This window comes from Gorilla gorilla, chromosome 15, assembly GCF_029281585.2.
Source record: "Gorilla gorilla gorilla isolate KB3781 chromosome 15, NHGRI_mGorGor1-v2.1_pri, whole genome shotgun sequence".
NCBI lineage: Eukaryota > Metazoa > Chordata > Mammalia > Primates > Hominidae > Gorilla > Gorilla gorilla.
In genome coordinates, this window is record NC_073239.2 from 34590615 (window position 1) to 34603976 (window position 13362).

The 13362-nt window shown below is 36.2% G+C and overlaps 1 protein-coding gene and 1 gene segment (V, D, J or C); both read right to left on the reverse strand.

Annotated features, from left to right (window-relative positions):
- Positions 1–13362, reverse strand: part of LOC101135612 (T cell receptor alpha chain MC.7.G5) — a 548557-nt gene that overhangs the window by 513034 nt on the left and 22161 nt on the right. The gene's annotated exons all lie outside the window — the stretch shown is intronic.
- On the reverse strand, positions 2144–2696 carry LOC134756404 (T cell receptor alpha variable 20-like). The segment is given in 2 exon segments: positions 2144–2490; positions 2645–2696. Coding segments are annotated over 2 exon segments (399 nt in total).

Here is a 13362-nt window from a genome sequence, read left to right on the forward strand (position 1 = left end):
TAAGCACGTTATGAGATAGCTGGGAGGCAGAACTAACAGATGAAACAACGTAGAGTGCAGAAATAGAGCTGTACATGGAGGATCACCTGATTTATGACCCAAACACCGCTGCAATTCAGTGGGGGAAAGGAAGAGCTTTTCATTAAATGGTCATGGCGCAATAGGAACCTGGACACCTTTTGCATCGCATCACGAAAATTGATTTGAGGTGGCAAATGGACCTACATGAACAAAAGTGTGTCTGTTACTTGAGGTAGGCAAAGATTTCTCAATAGGGCACAAAAACTACTAACCAATAAAGAAAAATAAACAGTTATTCGGACTTTATCAAAACTAGGAATTTCTGTATCTCAAAGAAAATCGTTATGAAAGCGAGGAGTCAAGTAATGGATTAGTGGAGAATTCACAATAGATGGTTTTGACAGGGGCTTATAGCCAGAATCTATGAAGAATGCCTACATGTGAACAATAAACAAATAAGCAAACGACTTGAACAGGTACTAGACAGAAAGGAATATCCAGATGGACAATGAGCATACGAAAAGGTGCTTAGCATCATTATTCTTCAGGAAAAGCAAATTAAAACCACAATTTTATGAGATACCACTGCATGTCACCATAATGGCTTAAATTAAAAAGCAAACAAAAAGAAACCTGATACCATTTTTTGGTGAAGACATGGAGTAACTAAAACTCCCACACATTGTTCATAAGGGCATACAACTTGGTAGCCTTTCGAAATACATTTCATAATAACCACTAAAGCTAAATACATGCCTATTTTATGGCCTAGTTAAGTCCATTCAAGTCCATTCCAGTGGAATTACCCAAGAATAGTGAGTCTATATGTCCACCAAATAAAATTTAAATAAATGTTTATAGCAACCTTTTCCATAATGGCACAAAACTGTAAACAATCTAAAAAACCCAAAAGTCTATTTCAAGAAGAATGGAAAAATAAATTATTACATATTTATACAGGGGAATTTTACATATAAATTTTAAAATAACATGCATACAGAAACATTAATGAATTTCAAAGATATGATATTGAGAGAAGAAATTGAGGCAGTAGAATATAGGCTGTACAATATAATTCCAGTCACACAAAGTGTAAGACCAAGTGATGAAAGGCAGAATCATGGTTACTCCAGGTGGAGAGTTGGGGAAGGGCCGTTGAATTGGAAGGGGCATGTGGAAATCTTCTGGAGTAATGGAAAATTTCAATATGTAGGTCTGGATGGTGTTACCCAGATACAAAGAAGTGTAAAATTCCATTGAGCTGTAAGCTAAAGTTTTATTCACCTTATTATGTGTTGTACCTCAATTTCAAAAAGAAAGAGAAGAAAGCGAAGACACAGCATTTTTAAATGTTCAGATAAATGTGAGTACCATCACCTGAGAATGGGGAGACATGACTGGGGTGTCAGACAGTGCTGCTGAGTTTTGTAAATATATGTGAGTATTATTTTAATTAAAGTAACATTTATTTTAATGAGAAGGGAGGAAAGACTGCTGCAAATCTTAGACAAGATGAGTACTAAAAAATATCTGATAGCCTTATCAATACCAAAACCGCTGGTGTTAAAGTGAGAACTTCCCTTGGAGTGATGCTAACAGGGGCCAGGTTTGAATGAGACTGAAGAATGGAAATTAAGAGAATGAGTCCAGACAATTCTTTCAAGTAATTTGATGATGAAGGGATGAGAAATATAGAGATGTGGCTGGTGGAGATGTGGGTTTCAAGAAGACCATATTAAAATGAAAAAGATTTACTTATATTAATGTGACCAGATTATTGTGAGACAACACAGACACATACACACATTTTTTTTTTTCGGCAGGGCGTGTATGCACCTGTGCAGTCTTTTTCCAAGTAGTCCACAACTGGAAACCAGGACTCTTCATATTACATCTGGCTCTTTTGAATTTATGTGAGGGAAGTTCTGGGGTGTTATTAAGAGCAGACTGACCCATGAACATGCACAAGGGACTGTCTAGGATGCCTGGACAGAATGAACAGTAGTCCCTGCCCTCTGGCTTTGTCTCATGACTTCATTCTCCAAAGGACCATTTGGAAAAAGGTCCTGGGCATTAAATAAATACTCCTTCAAGAGGAAGAACAGCAGAGATACCTCTGCCATCATTTCAGATCCCCAGCTGCAGGGTTTTGATACAAGTTGCAAGTGCCTGGGGAACACTGTGCCTGCACAGCACAGAGATAAGTGGCTGAGTCTTCAGGTTTAGGGGCTGTGATGTGCAGAAAGCTTTCCTTCTTTGTTAATGTGGCTTTTAGCCTTTCTTTCTCCTTTTCTTCCCCAGCTGAATACAGGGTGAAGAGGAATTCAGGGCCTTTCCCAGGATCTTGCCTATACCAGAACAGCCCTCTTAAACCGCTGACTGTGTAACTGCAGTTGAGACTGCTACTCTCTCCCTCCTGGAGTCTCAGGGCCTCAGGACTCTGTGTCACCTGGTCTTCTCCACTCAACCCTGTTCAGGAAAACAAAATCAGAAATTATACAAAGCTTTTAGTTCAGCAGCTTTGAAAAATTCCAACAGGAAAACTGAATGAGCTGAGATTAAATCTTCATCTCTCTTCCTCAGCTTTGCACGAATGGTTCTCATTTCTTAACCTCCAACTTACAGCCAAGCTGAAGCCACAAGACTATGAATGCGCACTCCAACATTTTCTCCATGCTGGTATCTCAGCCTAGAGATAAATTATGATAATTCCAACCTTCTTTTCTCAGAGGCGCCGCTTCTGTATCTTAGTTCATATTCTCCAATGCAGGAAAGAGCCTTTCTGTTGGCTGCTCAACCAATCAAACGCAAGTCCTCTAGTAATTTTCATGCTTTTGAAATTAAAGGCAGTTGTAGAATGAGAGTAAATTGAACCACTGCCACCTCGTGGCCACAGTACTGTCCCACAGTACCCACTTCATGACACCTACAAAGAAAAATATTCTTCATATTTGGTGGGCATAGTGCATATGAGGTTTAAAGTGGCAATCAGAAAAGCCTTATTTTACTTGGACTCTTAATTCTCTAGATTGTTTTTTGAATGGTTTTTAAAGCTAAGCTGCAACCAGAGGTTATAAAGGAGTTGAATCCAACCGGTAGCTGTAATTATATTTCTCACTAAAATATATTTCTCACTAAAATACACAAGAACCTCAGCAGGTGAAACCTTAAAACCTTAAAAACCTCAAAACCTCAGCAGGTGAAACCTTAAAAAGACTAGAGCTCTGAAAATAAAAGATGGAGTTGAGGGGATCAAATAGCTTGTGGATGTGTCTAGAAACCTCTCTGATGCAATGTGCAGAGAATTTGGAACATAAATTAAGAAATCCATGTCTTCAAATAATTTACTGTGTGACTACAGGATTGAGGCCAACTGTGACCAAAATTCAGGGTCACAAAATTGGTAGATCTTAGAAGGAAGGAAGTTTTGAAAAAGCATGGCAGAGAGAAAAAAGAGGTCTCCATTTCTGGACTGCAGAGAGACCTGAAAGTCACTGTGTGTGTGTGTGTGTGTGTGTGTGTGTGTGTGTGTGTGTGTGTGTGTTTTGCGAGGGAGATTATTCCATGCAAATTATAAATATTTTACACAATATAAATAATACACAGCAAAAGTAAGTCTTTCCTCCTCATCTGTCCTTCAGTATCACAGTTCTCATTATAGAGGCATTTATGCATCTGTTCTTTCAAACACTCTCATACACGTACATACTCATTATTTTCAGACAAACATACATATCATTCTGTGCCTTGTTTTTTGTCCATGCAAAATGGCCACGTAGTATTCCATTGTTTGGCTGTACTATATTATATTTAAACAGTTTTGCATTTTTGTGTTTTCATTTCCAGTCTTTTACTACCAAAGATTATGCTGAAATGGTTATCCCCATAAAAAGATGTTTGCCAACATGAACAAATATATTTATAAAAATTATTGAAAATATGTAAATGATAAGAGAACCCATGCATTTTTCATTTAATAAATATTGCCAAAATGCCTCTAACAAGCAGTAGCACTTTACATATTTATAATGTGTGAGTGTCAGCTTCACTTCCTTGCCAACACAAGGTATTATTAAACATTTTTATCTTTCTGAAGTTAATAGGTGAAAAATGCTAATTCAGAATACCACTTCAAAATTTTCTCTATTATTATGAAGCCTGGGTTGAAAAAATAATTTTAAAATCCATTTGTATGTCTCTCTTTGAATAGTCTATTGAAAATTATGTTTAAGTGTTCATTTTGCAGACAGAATACCAGTGATCAAACTCTAGCTCTATGATTTATTTTCTATGAAAAAATTGCTCAGAGATTTTCCATGACTTAGTTTTATCTTTGAACTTAGTTTTATCATTGGATGGTGGAGAAAGAACAGTACAAACCTTAAAGAATTACTGTGAGAATCACTTGAAATATGTATTGAAATCAACAGATATATATTGATTGATAATGATAGATACATAGGTAGATAGGTAGATTACACACTACCTAGATAAAAATTAAAATAGTGGCTAAAACATAACAAATAAGTAACATTAGCTATTATAGTATTAGCACAATTTTCTTTCGGAGAGTTAATTTTTTGTTGATTTACTAAAGCTCTTTATATATTAAAGTCACGTTTTATGTGACTTTATATTTTGAAGCTTTTTATTCCATTTTGGCGTTTAGTTTTTGCTTTTTTATTGTATTTTTGCCATGTAGAACTATTTGCTTTCATATATCTCTTCCTTATGGTATATTCAAATGCATTCATCTTTATAATGTCTCCTGAAATTTTGGTCTTGCTTAGAAAACCTGACTCACTCTAAGCTTACTTTTTTAAATCCTGAAAATTTCTGGTATGTTTTCTATTTAATCTTTTAAGCCTATCATTTGGAGTTATTTTGATCTAAGGAATAAGGTAAGGGGTTAATTTTTTTCAAGTGGCTAGACAATTGACTCAACATTATGCGCTCAAAAATCTATTATTTTCTCCCTGACTAGTAATATCTTTGCAGTATAGTAATTTTCTCTATGTAATTTGTTTCTGTCTTCTATCAATCTATCTAGTTATACTTTCACTATTGCCAACTATTTTTAATTATTTCAGCTTAATAATATTATTTAATGTATGATCGAACTTGTCTCCACCCTATTGCCCTTCTGTTTTAAGACTGTTTCTCATTTTCTACATGTTTAGTCTTCATTTAAATTTTTGAGTGAGCATGTCTAGTTTCAAAATAAAAGTATAAAAATTTCAAGGTAATCATAATTTAGACAATACACACTGCTATAAAAATAAGAGTTGCTGAATTAAAAGAGTAGTTACCTAATGAAAATTAACCTCAATAATATTCTGACAGAACTCCTAAACTGTTTTTCCAAGAACATTGAAATTAGCAATACTAGGCTAAGATATCATGGCAAAACTAGTATTGCCTAATTAGTTTGATTCTATGACACACCACTGGATTTTATAATTGAGATGTGTTTATCATATGCCAATAATTTTGTAGGTAAATTTTGTCATTAAATATGTGCTCATCTCGTTGAATTATCTATCACTTATACGAATTCTCTTTGGATTTGTGCCAATAGCAGTCTGCTCCTAGTCCCCATTAACTTTGATGCTCCTCCAACCCTTCTTGCATTCAGCAGAAAAAAAAGTTACCCAGCATATACTGTACTAACAGTATAAACACGTTGTTCATTGACTTTTTTTGAGAATAAGATAATTTCTCAGTTATCTACAAATCATTACACTAGCTTGCATATAATTCATCATTCACTGATTTGATTTATTTTACCCACATTAGCAAACTCTGACTCTTGCAAATCATTTTCAATAGGCAGTTTTTCTCTGTTTCTGAATATATGTACCTAAGAAAAAAGGTGAAAAAGACGAAAGATAAACGCAAGATTGGGGCAGGGTTATTTACAGTGCAGGGACAATTTATATTTATATTTATTAGTGCAGGAACTAAGAGAACCTAGACTGAATGTGTGATAGATGGGTAACAGAGCCACAGAAGGTGATTTAGAATTGTGAGTTTTATGCAAAGTTTTGTTTAATTTTTAAAAATATTTTTATTTTTTATTTGAAATAATTATACAATCACAGCTTTCCTCATGCTACTCCTTCACACAGCCACACCCATCCCCTCCCCACATCATTAATCCCTGACAATCACTAATCTGTTACTTACCCCTACTATTTTGTTATTGCAATAATGTCATATAAATGGAATTGTACAGTAGTAACCTTTTAAAATTGGCTTTTCTCACTCTGCATGAGGGATAAAAGCATGATATCTATGCAAGTTATTGTGTGTATAAATGCTTTTGTTCCTCTGTATTGCTATATAATAGACTATGTTATGAATGTGCCACTGTTTGCTTAACCATTCACCCACTGGAAGACATCTGGGTTGTTTCCAGATTTGGGCTGTGATGAATAAAGCTGCTGTTAATATTCATGTACAGGTTTTGGTGTGAATATAAGCTTTTGTTTCTCTAAGATAAGTCCCAAAGAGTGTAATTGCTGGGTCATGGGGTAAGGCATGCATAATTTTATAAGAAATTGCTAAACTATTTTCCAGAGTGCCTGTATCATTTTATATCCCTACCAACAACATATTAGTGATCTAGTTTCCCTAAATTTTCAACAGCATTTGATGTTATCTCTATTTTTTATTTCAGCCATTCTGATAGGTATATAATAATATCTCATTGTGGTTTTAATTTGCATTTCACTGATAGCTGATAATGTTGATCATCTTCTCATATGCTTATTTGCAATATGTATATCCTCACAGTGAAATCTGTTTAATGCTTTTTGCTTATTTTCTAACTTTTTTTTTTTTTTTACTGTTTCATTTTGGGAATTCTTTATATATTCTAGCTACAACTCTGTGTCAGATACCTGGTTTTTAAATATTTACTTCCAGTCTGTAGTTTATCGTTTGATCTTCTTAACAGGATCTTTTACAGAGCAAAAGTTTTAAATTTTGATGAAATCCAATTTGTGTGTGTATATGTGTGTGTGTATTGTGCTTTTGGTGTCAAACCTAAGAACTCTTCGCTTGGCTCTGCATCTTGAAGATTTTCTTTATTTTTTCCAAAAGTTTCACAGTTTTACATTTTACATTTAATTTCATGATTCACTTTGAGTTTATTTTTTATGATGTTTATTTTTAAATAGATTTTTTGGATAGGAGGAATGGGTTATTATTTTTATCTTAATAGCCACAGCTATTCCTTCTCCCCAGTCATAACCCCTGACAACCACTAATCTGTTATTAATCCCTACAATTTTGTTATTTCATGAATGTTATATAAATGGAATTGTACAGTGGTTATTCTGCTTTGAATAACCAAAATGTATATCAAAGACTTTTAATAGATGACTTTAAAACCTTTTATATTTTGAGGCTGAAAAATTTCCTTTTTATCTCACTATGATTATTCTACCTGAAAATTTCATTTAGAAATACAGGGACCACATCACACCCTTTTCAACCCATCACCTTCGGAAATTTCCTGTCATTTATCACAGGGCAATTTTGTATTATAGATTTGGAAAATAGTTTTATATCTGTCTTATTATTGACAATAACTGAAAACTTTTCCTAAAATTTATGTTCTTTTAAATCTTAATATTCCCCAGGAAAATTGCCCATCCATCTTTAAGTCATCAAAATGAACTGAAAACGAGATTTTCTTTCCTCTTCTATGACTTCTTTTCTGATATTTAGGCACATGTTTCCTGAAGAAAAGACTAATTCTCTCCAAATTGTCCCAAGAATAAGAAATCCCTCTTCTTGTCATTACTTTTTGTGAAAGTCATATGCTTTCATCTACGTCTTTTCACAATCACAGTTTCATGGCCAAATGGCCTGGCTCCCCGGGACGTAGTCATGCTTCTTCCCAGAACAGGGTCCTGATTTTGCTCTCATGGGTGAATTTTGAAAAGACCAATATTACAATTGAGGATAATACTTTCTAAAAGTCTCCTTAAGCGTTAAGAATCAAGAAGTTTTTATTTCAATGGAAATAATTCGGCCTTTGGAACCAGAGTCAGGAAAGTAGAAAAGCAAGCTCATTTTCCTTAAGTCTTAGGCTAGGACTTGTAATGGAAGGAATATCCACCCAGAAATTAAGTAAATCAAGTAGGTCACTCAATGGGAAAGAAAAAAATATAAAAAGAAGAAGAGCAAGTCATGGAAATATACAGACAAATCATCTAACAATTCGCATATGGATTTGGCCAAGTGTTTCTTAACTTTTCAAGAGTCAGTTTCACACTTTAATGTAGTCACCACAAATTTCTAAAAAAAATCTTTTGTTGGCTGGGTGCGGTGGCTCATGCTTGTAATCCCAGAACTTTGGGAGGCTGAGGCTGGCAGATCACCTGAGGTCAGGAGTTCGAGACCAGCCTGGCCAACATGGTGAAACCCCACCTCTACTTAACAAAAAAATACAAAAATTAGCTGGGCGTGGTGGCGTGCACCTGTATCCCAGCTACTTGGGAGGCTGAGGCAGGAGAATTGCTTGAACCAGGGAGGTGGAGGCTGCAGTGAGCCGAGATAGTGCCATTGCACTCCAGCCTGGGCAACAAGAGTGAAACTCCATCTTGGGGAAAAAAAAAAAAAATATATATATATATATATACACACACACACACACACACACACATATATCTTTTGCCAAGTAATCTACTTCAAGATAAAGAACTGAAGATAAACATGCTTTCGATTAATGACAATGTAAGATATGTTCTCTGAGCCAGAGAGAACATTTTCCTTAGAGTGGAGTTTCTTCTAAACCTCCATCTCCGTTAACAGTGCCTCCCTGCCTCTTCCTGTCCACACTGTGACTCTTACCCAGGTGTTTATATCGGGGGACATTGAGATATGAATTTTTTAGGCCCCCTCAGGTGAATATTTCACTGTAGTTTCACTCAGGGGATGAAAGAACATTGCCAAAACCTCAAGCTGTGAGGCTGTGAAAATACAGCTGATGGAACTGGCTGGTTTCTGCAAGTTCAGAGAATACCAACCCTTTGTTCCATTCTGCTCATTAAAAGATTCCTGATCTATAAGGAAAATAATTCTCCCACTTGGTGGATGTCTGTACCAGAGTAAATAATAATTAAGTTTTAGCTTCTTATACACAATCCAAGGTCACAGCCTCCTTCTGCAGCATAGAAATTGCAGCCTGGGTTTGAGTTACCTTCTGGGATTGGCTAGATCTTGAAAAAGAGAGAAAAGAGAGGAGAGGAGATGAGAGGAGAGGAGAGAGGAGAGGAGAAGAAGAGTGAGAAAATTATAGTGATTCTCCTGGTAGTATAGAAATTCCCACCAAGACACACAAGCAATGGGGAAACGATTCCCTATTTAACAAATGGTGTTGGGAAAACTGGCTAGCCATATGCAGAAAACTGAAACTGGACCCCTTCCGTACACCTTACACAAAAATCAGCTCAAGATGGCTCAAAGACTTAAACCTAAGACCTAGGACCATAAAAATCCTAGAAGAAAACCTGAGCAATACCATTCAGGACATAGGCATGGGCAAAGATTTCATGACTAAAACACCAAAAGCAATGGCAACAAAAGCCAAAACTGACAAATGGGATCTAATTAAACTAAAGAGCTTCTGCACAGCAAAAGAAATTATCATCAGAGTAAACAGGCAACCTACAGAATGGGAGAAAATTTTTGCAATCTATCCATCTGACAAAGGGCTAATATCCAGAATCTACAAAGAACTTAAACAAATTTACAAGAAAAAAGCAAACAACCCCATCAAAAAATTAGGCAAAGGATATGAACAGACACTTCTCCAAAGAAGACATTTATGCAGCCAACAGACATATGAAAAAATGCTCATCATCACTGGTCATTAAAGAAATGCAAATCAAAACCACAATGAGATACCATCTCACACCAGTTGGAATGGTGATCATTAAAAAGTCAGGAAACAACAGATGCTGGAGACGTTGTGGAAAAATAGGAATGCTTTTACACTGTTGGTGGGACTGTAAAATAGTTCAACCATTGTGGAAGACAGTGTGGTGATTCCTCAAGGATCTAGAACTAGAAATACCATTTGGCCCAGTAATCCCACTACTGGGCATATACCCAAAGGATTATAAATCATGGTACTATAAAGACACATGCACACATATGTTTATTGTGACACTATTCACAATAGCAAAGACTTGGAACCAACCCAAATGTCCATCAAAGATAGACTGAATTCAGAAAATGTGGCACTTATACACCATGGAATGCTATGCAGCCATAAAAAAGGATGAGTTCATGTCCTTTGCAGGGACATGGATGAAGCTGGAAACCATCATTCTCAGCAAACTATCACAAGATCAGAAAACCAAACACCGCATGTTCTCACTCATAGGTGGGAGTTGAACAATAAGAACACATGGACACAGGGAGGGGAACATCACACACTGGGGCCTGTTGGGGGTGGGGGGGTAGGGGAGGGATAACTTTAGAAGAGTGACAGGTTGATGGGTGCAGCAAACAACTAGGGCACGTGTACACCTATGTAACAAAACTGCAAGTTCTGCACATGTAACCCAGAACTTAAAGCATAAAAATAAATTTCGGTCAGGGCTTGAGTTACCCTCTGGAACTAGCTAGATCCTGAAAAAGAGAGAGAAAAGAGATGAGAGGGGGAGAAGGGAGAGAGAATTATGCTGATTCTCCTGGTGGTACCCATGAGGTTGTAAGGAAATAATGTAGGACGGGGCTGTGACTCCCTCTCCATTACCTCTTTCCCCTAAACCCCATCAGGTTTAGGAAAAAATAACAACCTGCTGCTGCCCCCAGATTTTAAAGCTGAGAAAAGCCAGAGTCCTGCATTTGTGGCCATCTTTACCATCCTTTGTCAGAAAGAGGCTATGACTATCTTCAGTAGGCAGGGGAGCAGAATGTTGCAAGTTCTTCTGAGTACCGAGCTGTAAGGTGTTCCTCTGCCAGAAGAGAAAATGTGATCTGCTGATATCAGTTTGCCTGTGTTAAGCCATAGCTTTTTGACACAGTTGGAGATTCTAACCTGCCTATTTGGTCTTACTGTAATTTAATAGACAGAAATATATCTGTACATGTACATGAGTTAAATTGAATTGAAGGGTTTTAATGATTCAACTATTTGCTATATTCCGCCAATGCATCAGAGATGGACTCATTAGTTTCATGAAATAACAATTTATTATGGGTTATGATGACTACTGAGAACAAGTTATCATCCATCTTTTTGCATGGTGTATGCTTTTTGGTCTCTGGCTGAAATCTACAGTGAAATATATTCCCAGATTTTTCTTCCAGACAGGGAGATAAAACTTTTCACTCTCAATCATTATAACTCTTTCTTACTGTGCACCAAGCCATTGGATTCTGGCATAACTTATATTAGATAAGGTTTCTTGTTTGCTTAATGGCATTACAGCAAGTTTCTTGATTGACAAAATTTGTCCCGTTGCATGTGCCCAATAGCAATCAATAGTAAGTCTGTGCTAGGAAAAATCTGGCTTTCAAACATTGCACCCGATAGTCTAAATGAGTGCAGCCAAACTCATCAGAGCATGCATTCTTATTCTCTTATATCATAAATAAAGCAATTGGAACATTGAAAATCCCTCTGTCAGCCCACTGCTGCGGCAGATGTGGCTGAAAGAATTTTTTCACTGGGGGCAACTCTATAGTTTTACCTTTCAGCAGCATGAAAGTTGGTGACTGATTAGTGTGGTGCCAATGTGCAGATATGTGAGTGTGATTCAGTTGACTGCAGCTTTTAATTGTCTGTTTATGCTCTCTTCTTTGAGTGAATATAATTGAATATAATATAATGACCTAAAGTCCCTCTTATGAGAAAATTAATTTTTTTAAAGTCCAGGATGATTTAACTAGTGATAAAATTATCAGAAAGTGGTTGTCTGTAGGAGGAAAAATTAGACTGGAAAGGGGCACAAGGGGACTTCAGAGATGTAGGGAATGTTCTATATATTATGTTGTTACATGGGTGTATATGTTTCTCAAAACACATTAAACTAAACATGTAAGTGCATTTCATTGTAGAAAAAATTATACCTCATAAAAAAGAACCAAAATAAAATAATATATACCAGGGAAAATTAATATTTTTAGCTTTCTGCAGTTGTTGCAGGAATTTGTCTATACTTTTCTAATTGCTAGAGCAGCTGTGGTCTGTCATGATTATAGTCCACTCTGATAGCTGTCTGAGACTTGGAATCAACAAAGACTAGCTGGTCGTTAATATGCCCTGGGATGCTAAATATGCACAAATGAAATGACCAAAGACAATAAAATGCCCCAAAGCTCTGAGAATGAAGATTTATGGCTACACATAATAATACAAATACATCTCATAAAGTTTTGATTGTGTAAAATTAGCTAGAAACCAGAGTACATACTAAATGATCCCATTTAATTAAAGTGCAAAACTAGTCTGTGCAGTTAGATGTCGGGATAATGGTTACTTGGGCTGGTAGAGACAGGAAGCAGGTACAAGAGTGGCCTGCCATGTGGGTAATGCCCTTTTTCTTGATATGGGTGCTGGTTACATGGGCTTTTCCAAATTGTGAAAACTTACCTAGCTCTACAATTGTGCAGGGGCACATTTCTTTCTATATAGGTTATTTTATTTTATTTTGGTTTCTTTTATATTGAAGTATGATTGACATAATAAAATGCACAGATACAATATATTCATTTCAATGAGTTTGAGAATTTTATACACCTGTGTAACTATCACCTAAAACAATATGTAGAACATTTCCATGATCGCAGAAAAATCCCTTTGTGCCCCTTTTTAGTCAACCCCTCCTTCCCAGAGGAAACCACATTTTTACTTCTATCACCACAGTTTAGTTTTTGTTCTTGAATTTTATGTAAAAGGTATCATGCAGTATTTTGGGGGAAGGGCCTGGTTTCCATTGCTCAACATAAGGCTTTAGAGATCCATTAATATTGTTGTGTGTATCAGTCAGTAGTTCCTTTTTATCTCCTGTTGATGGACATTTAAATTGTTTCCAATTACAACAAATATAAATGAGGTGCATACAAAATTTTTTGTATGGATCATTTATGGGCCTATGTTTTCACTTATCTTTGCTAAATATCTGTGAGTGTTCTTGCTGGGCCATTGCAAGACCCCAAAGTGATTGTGCTGTGCCATTTTACATTCTCACCAGCACTGCATGAACTGTCTAGTTGTTCCACATATTTGCCAATATTGGGGTTGTCAGATGGCTTGTTTTTAGTGCTTCTAGTGGGGATGAATGGCACTGGAATGTAGACTTTATTTGCACCACCCTA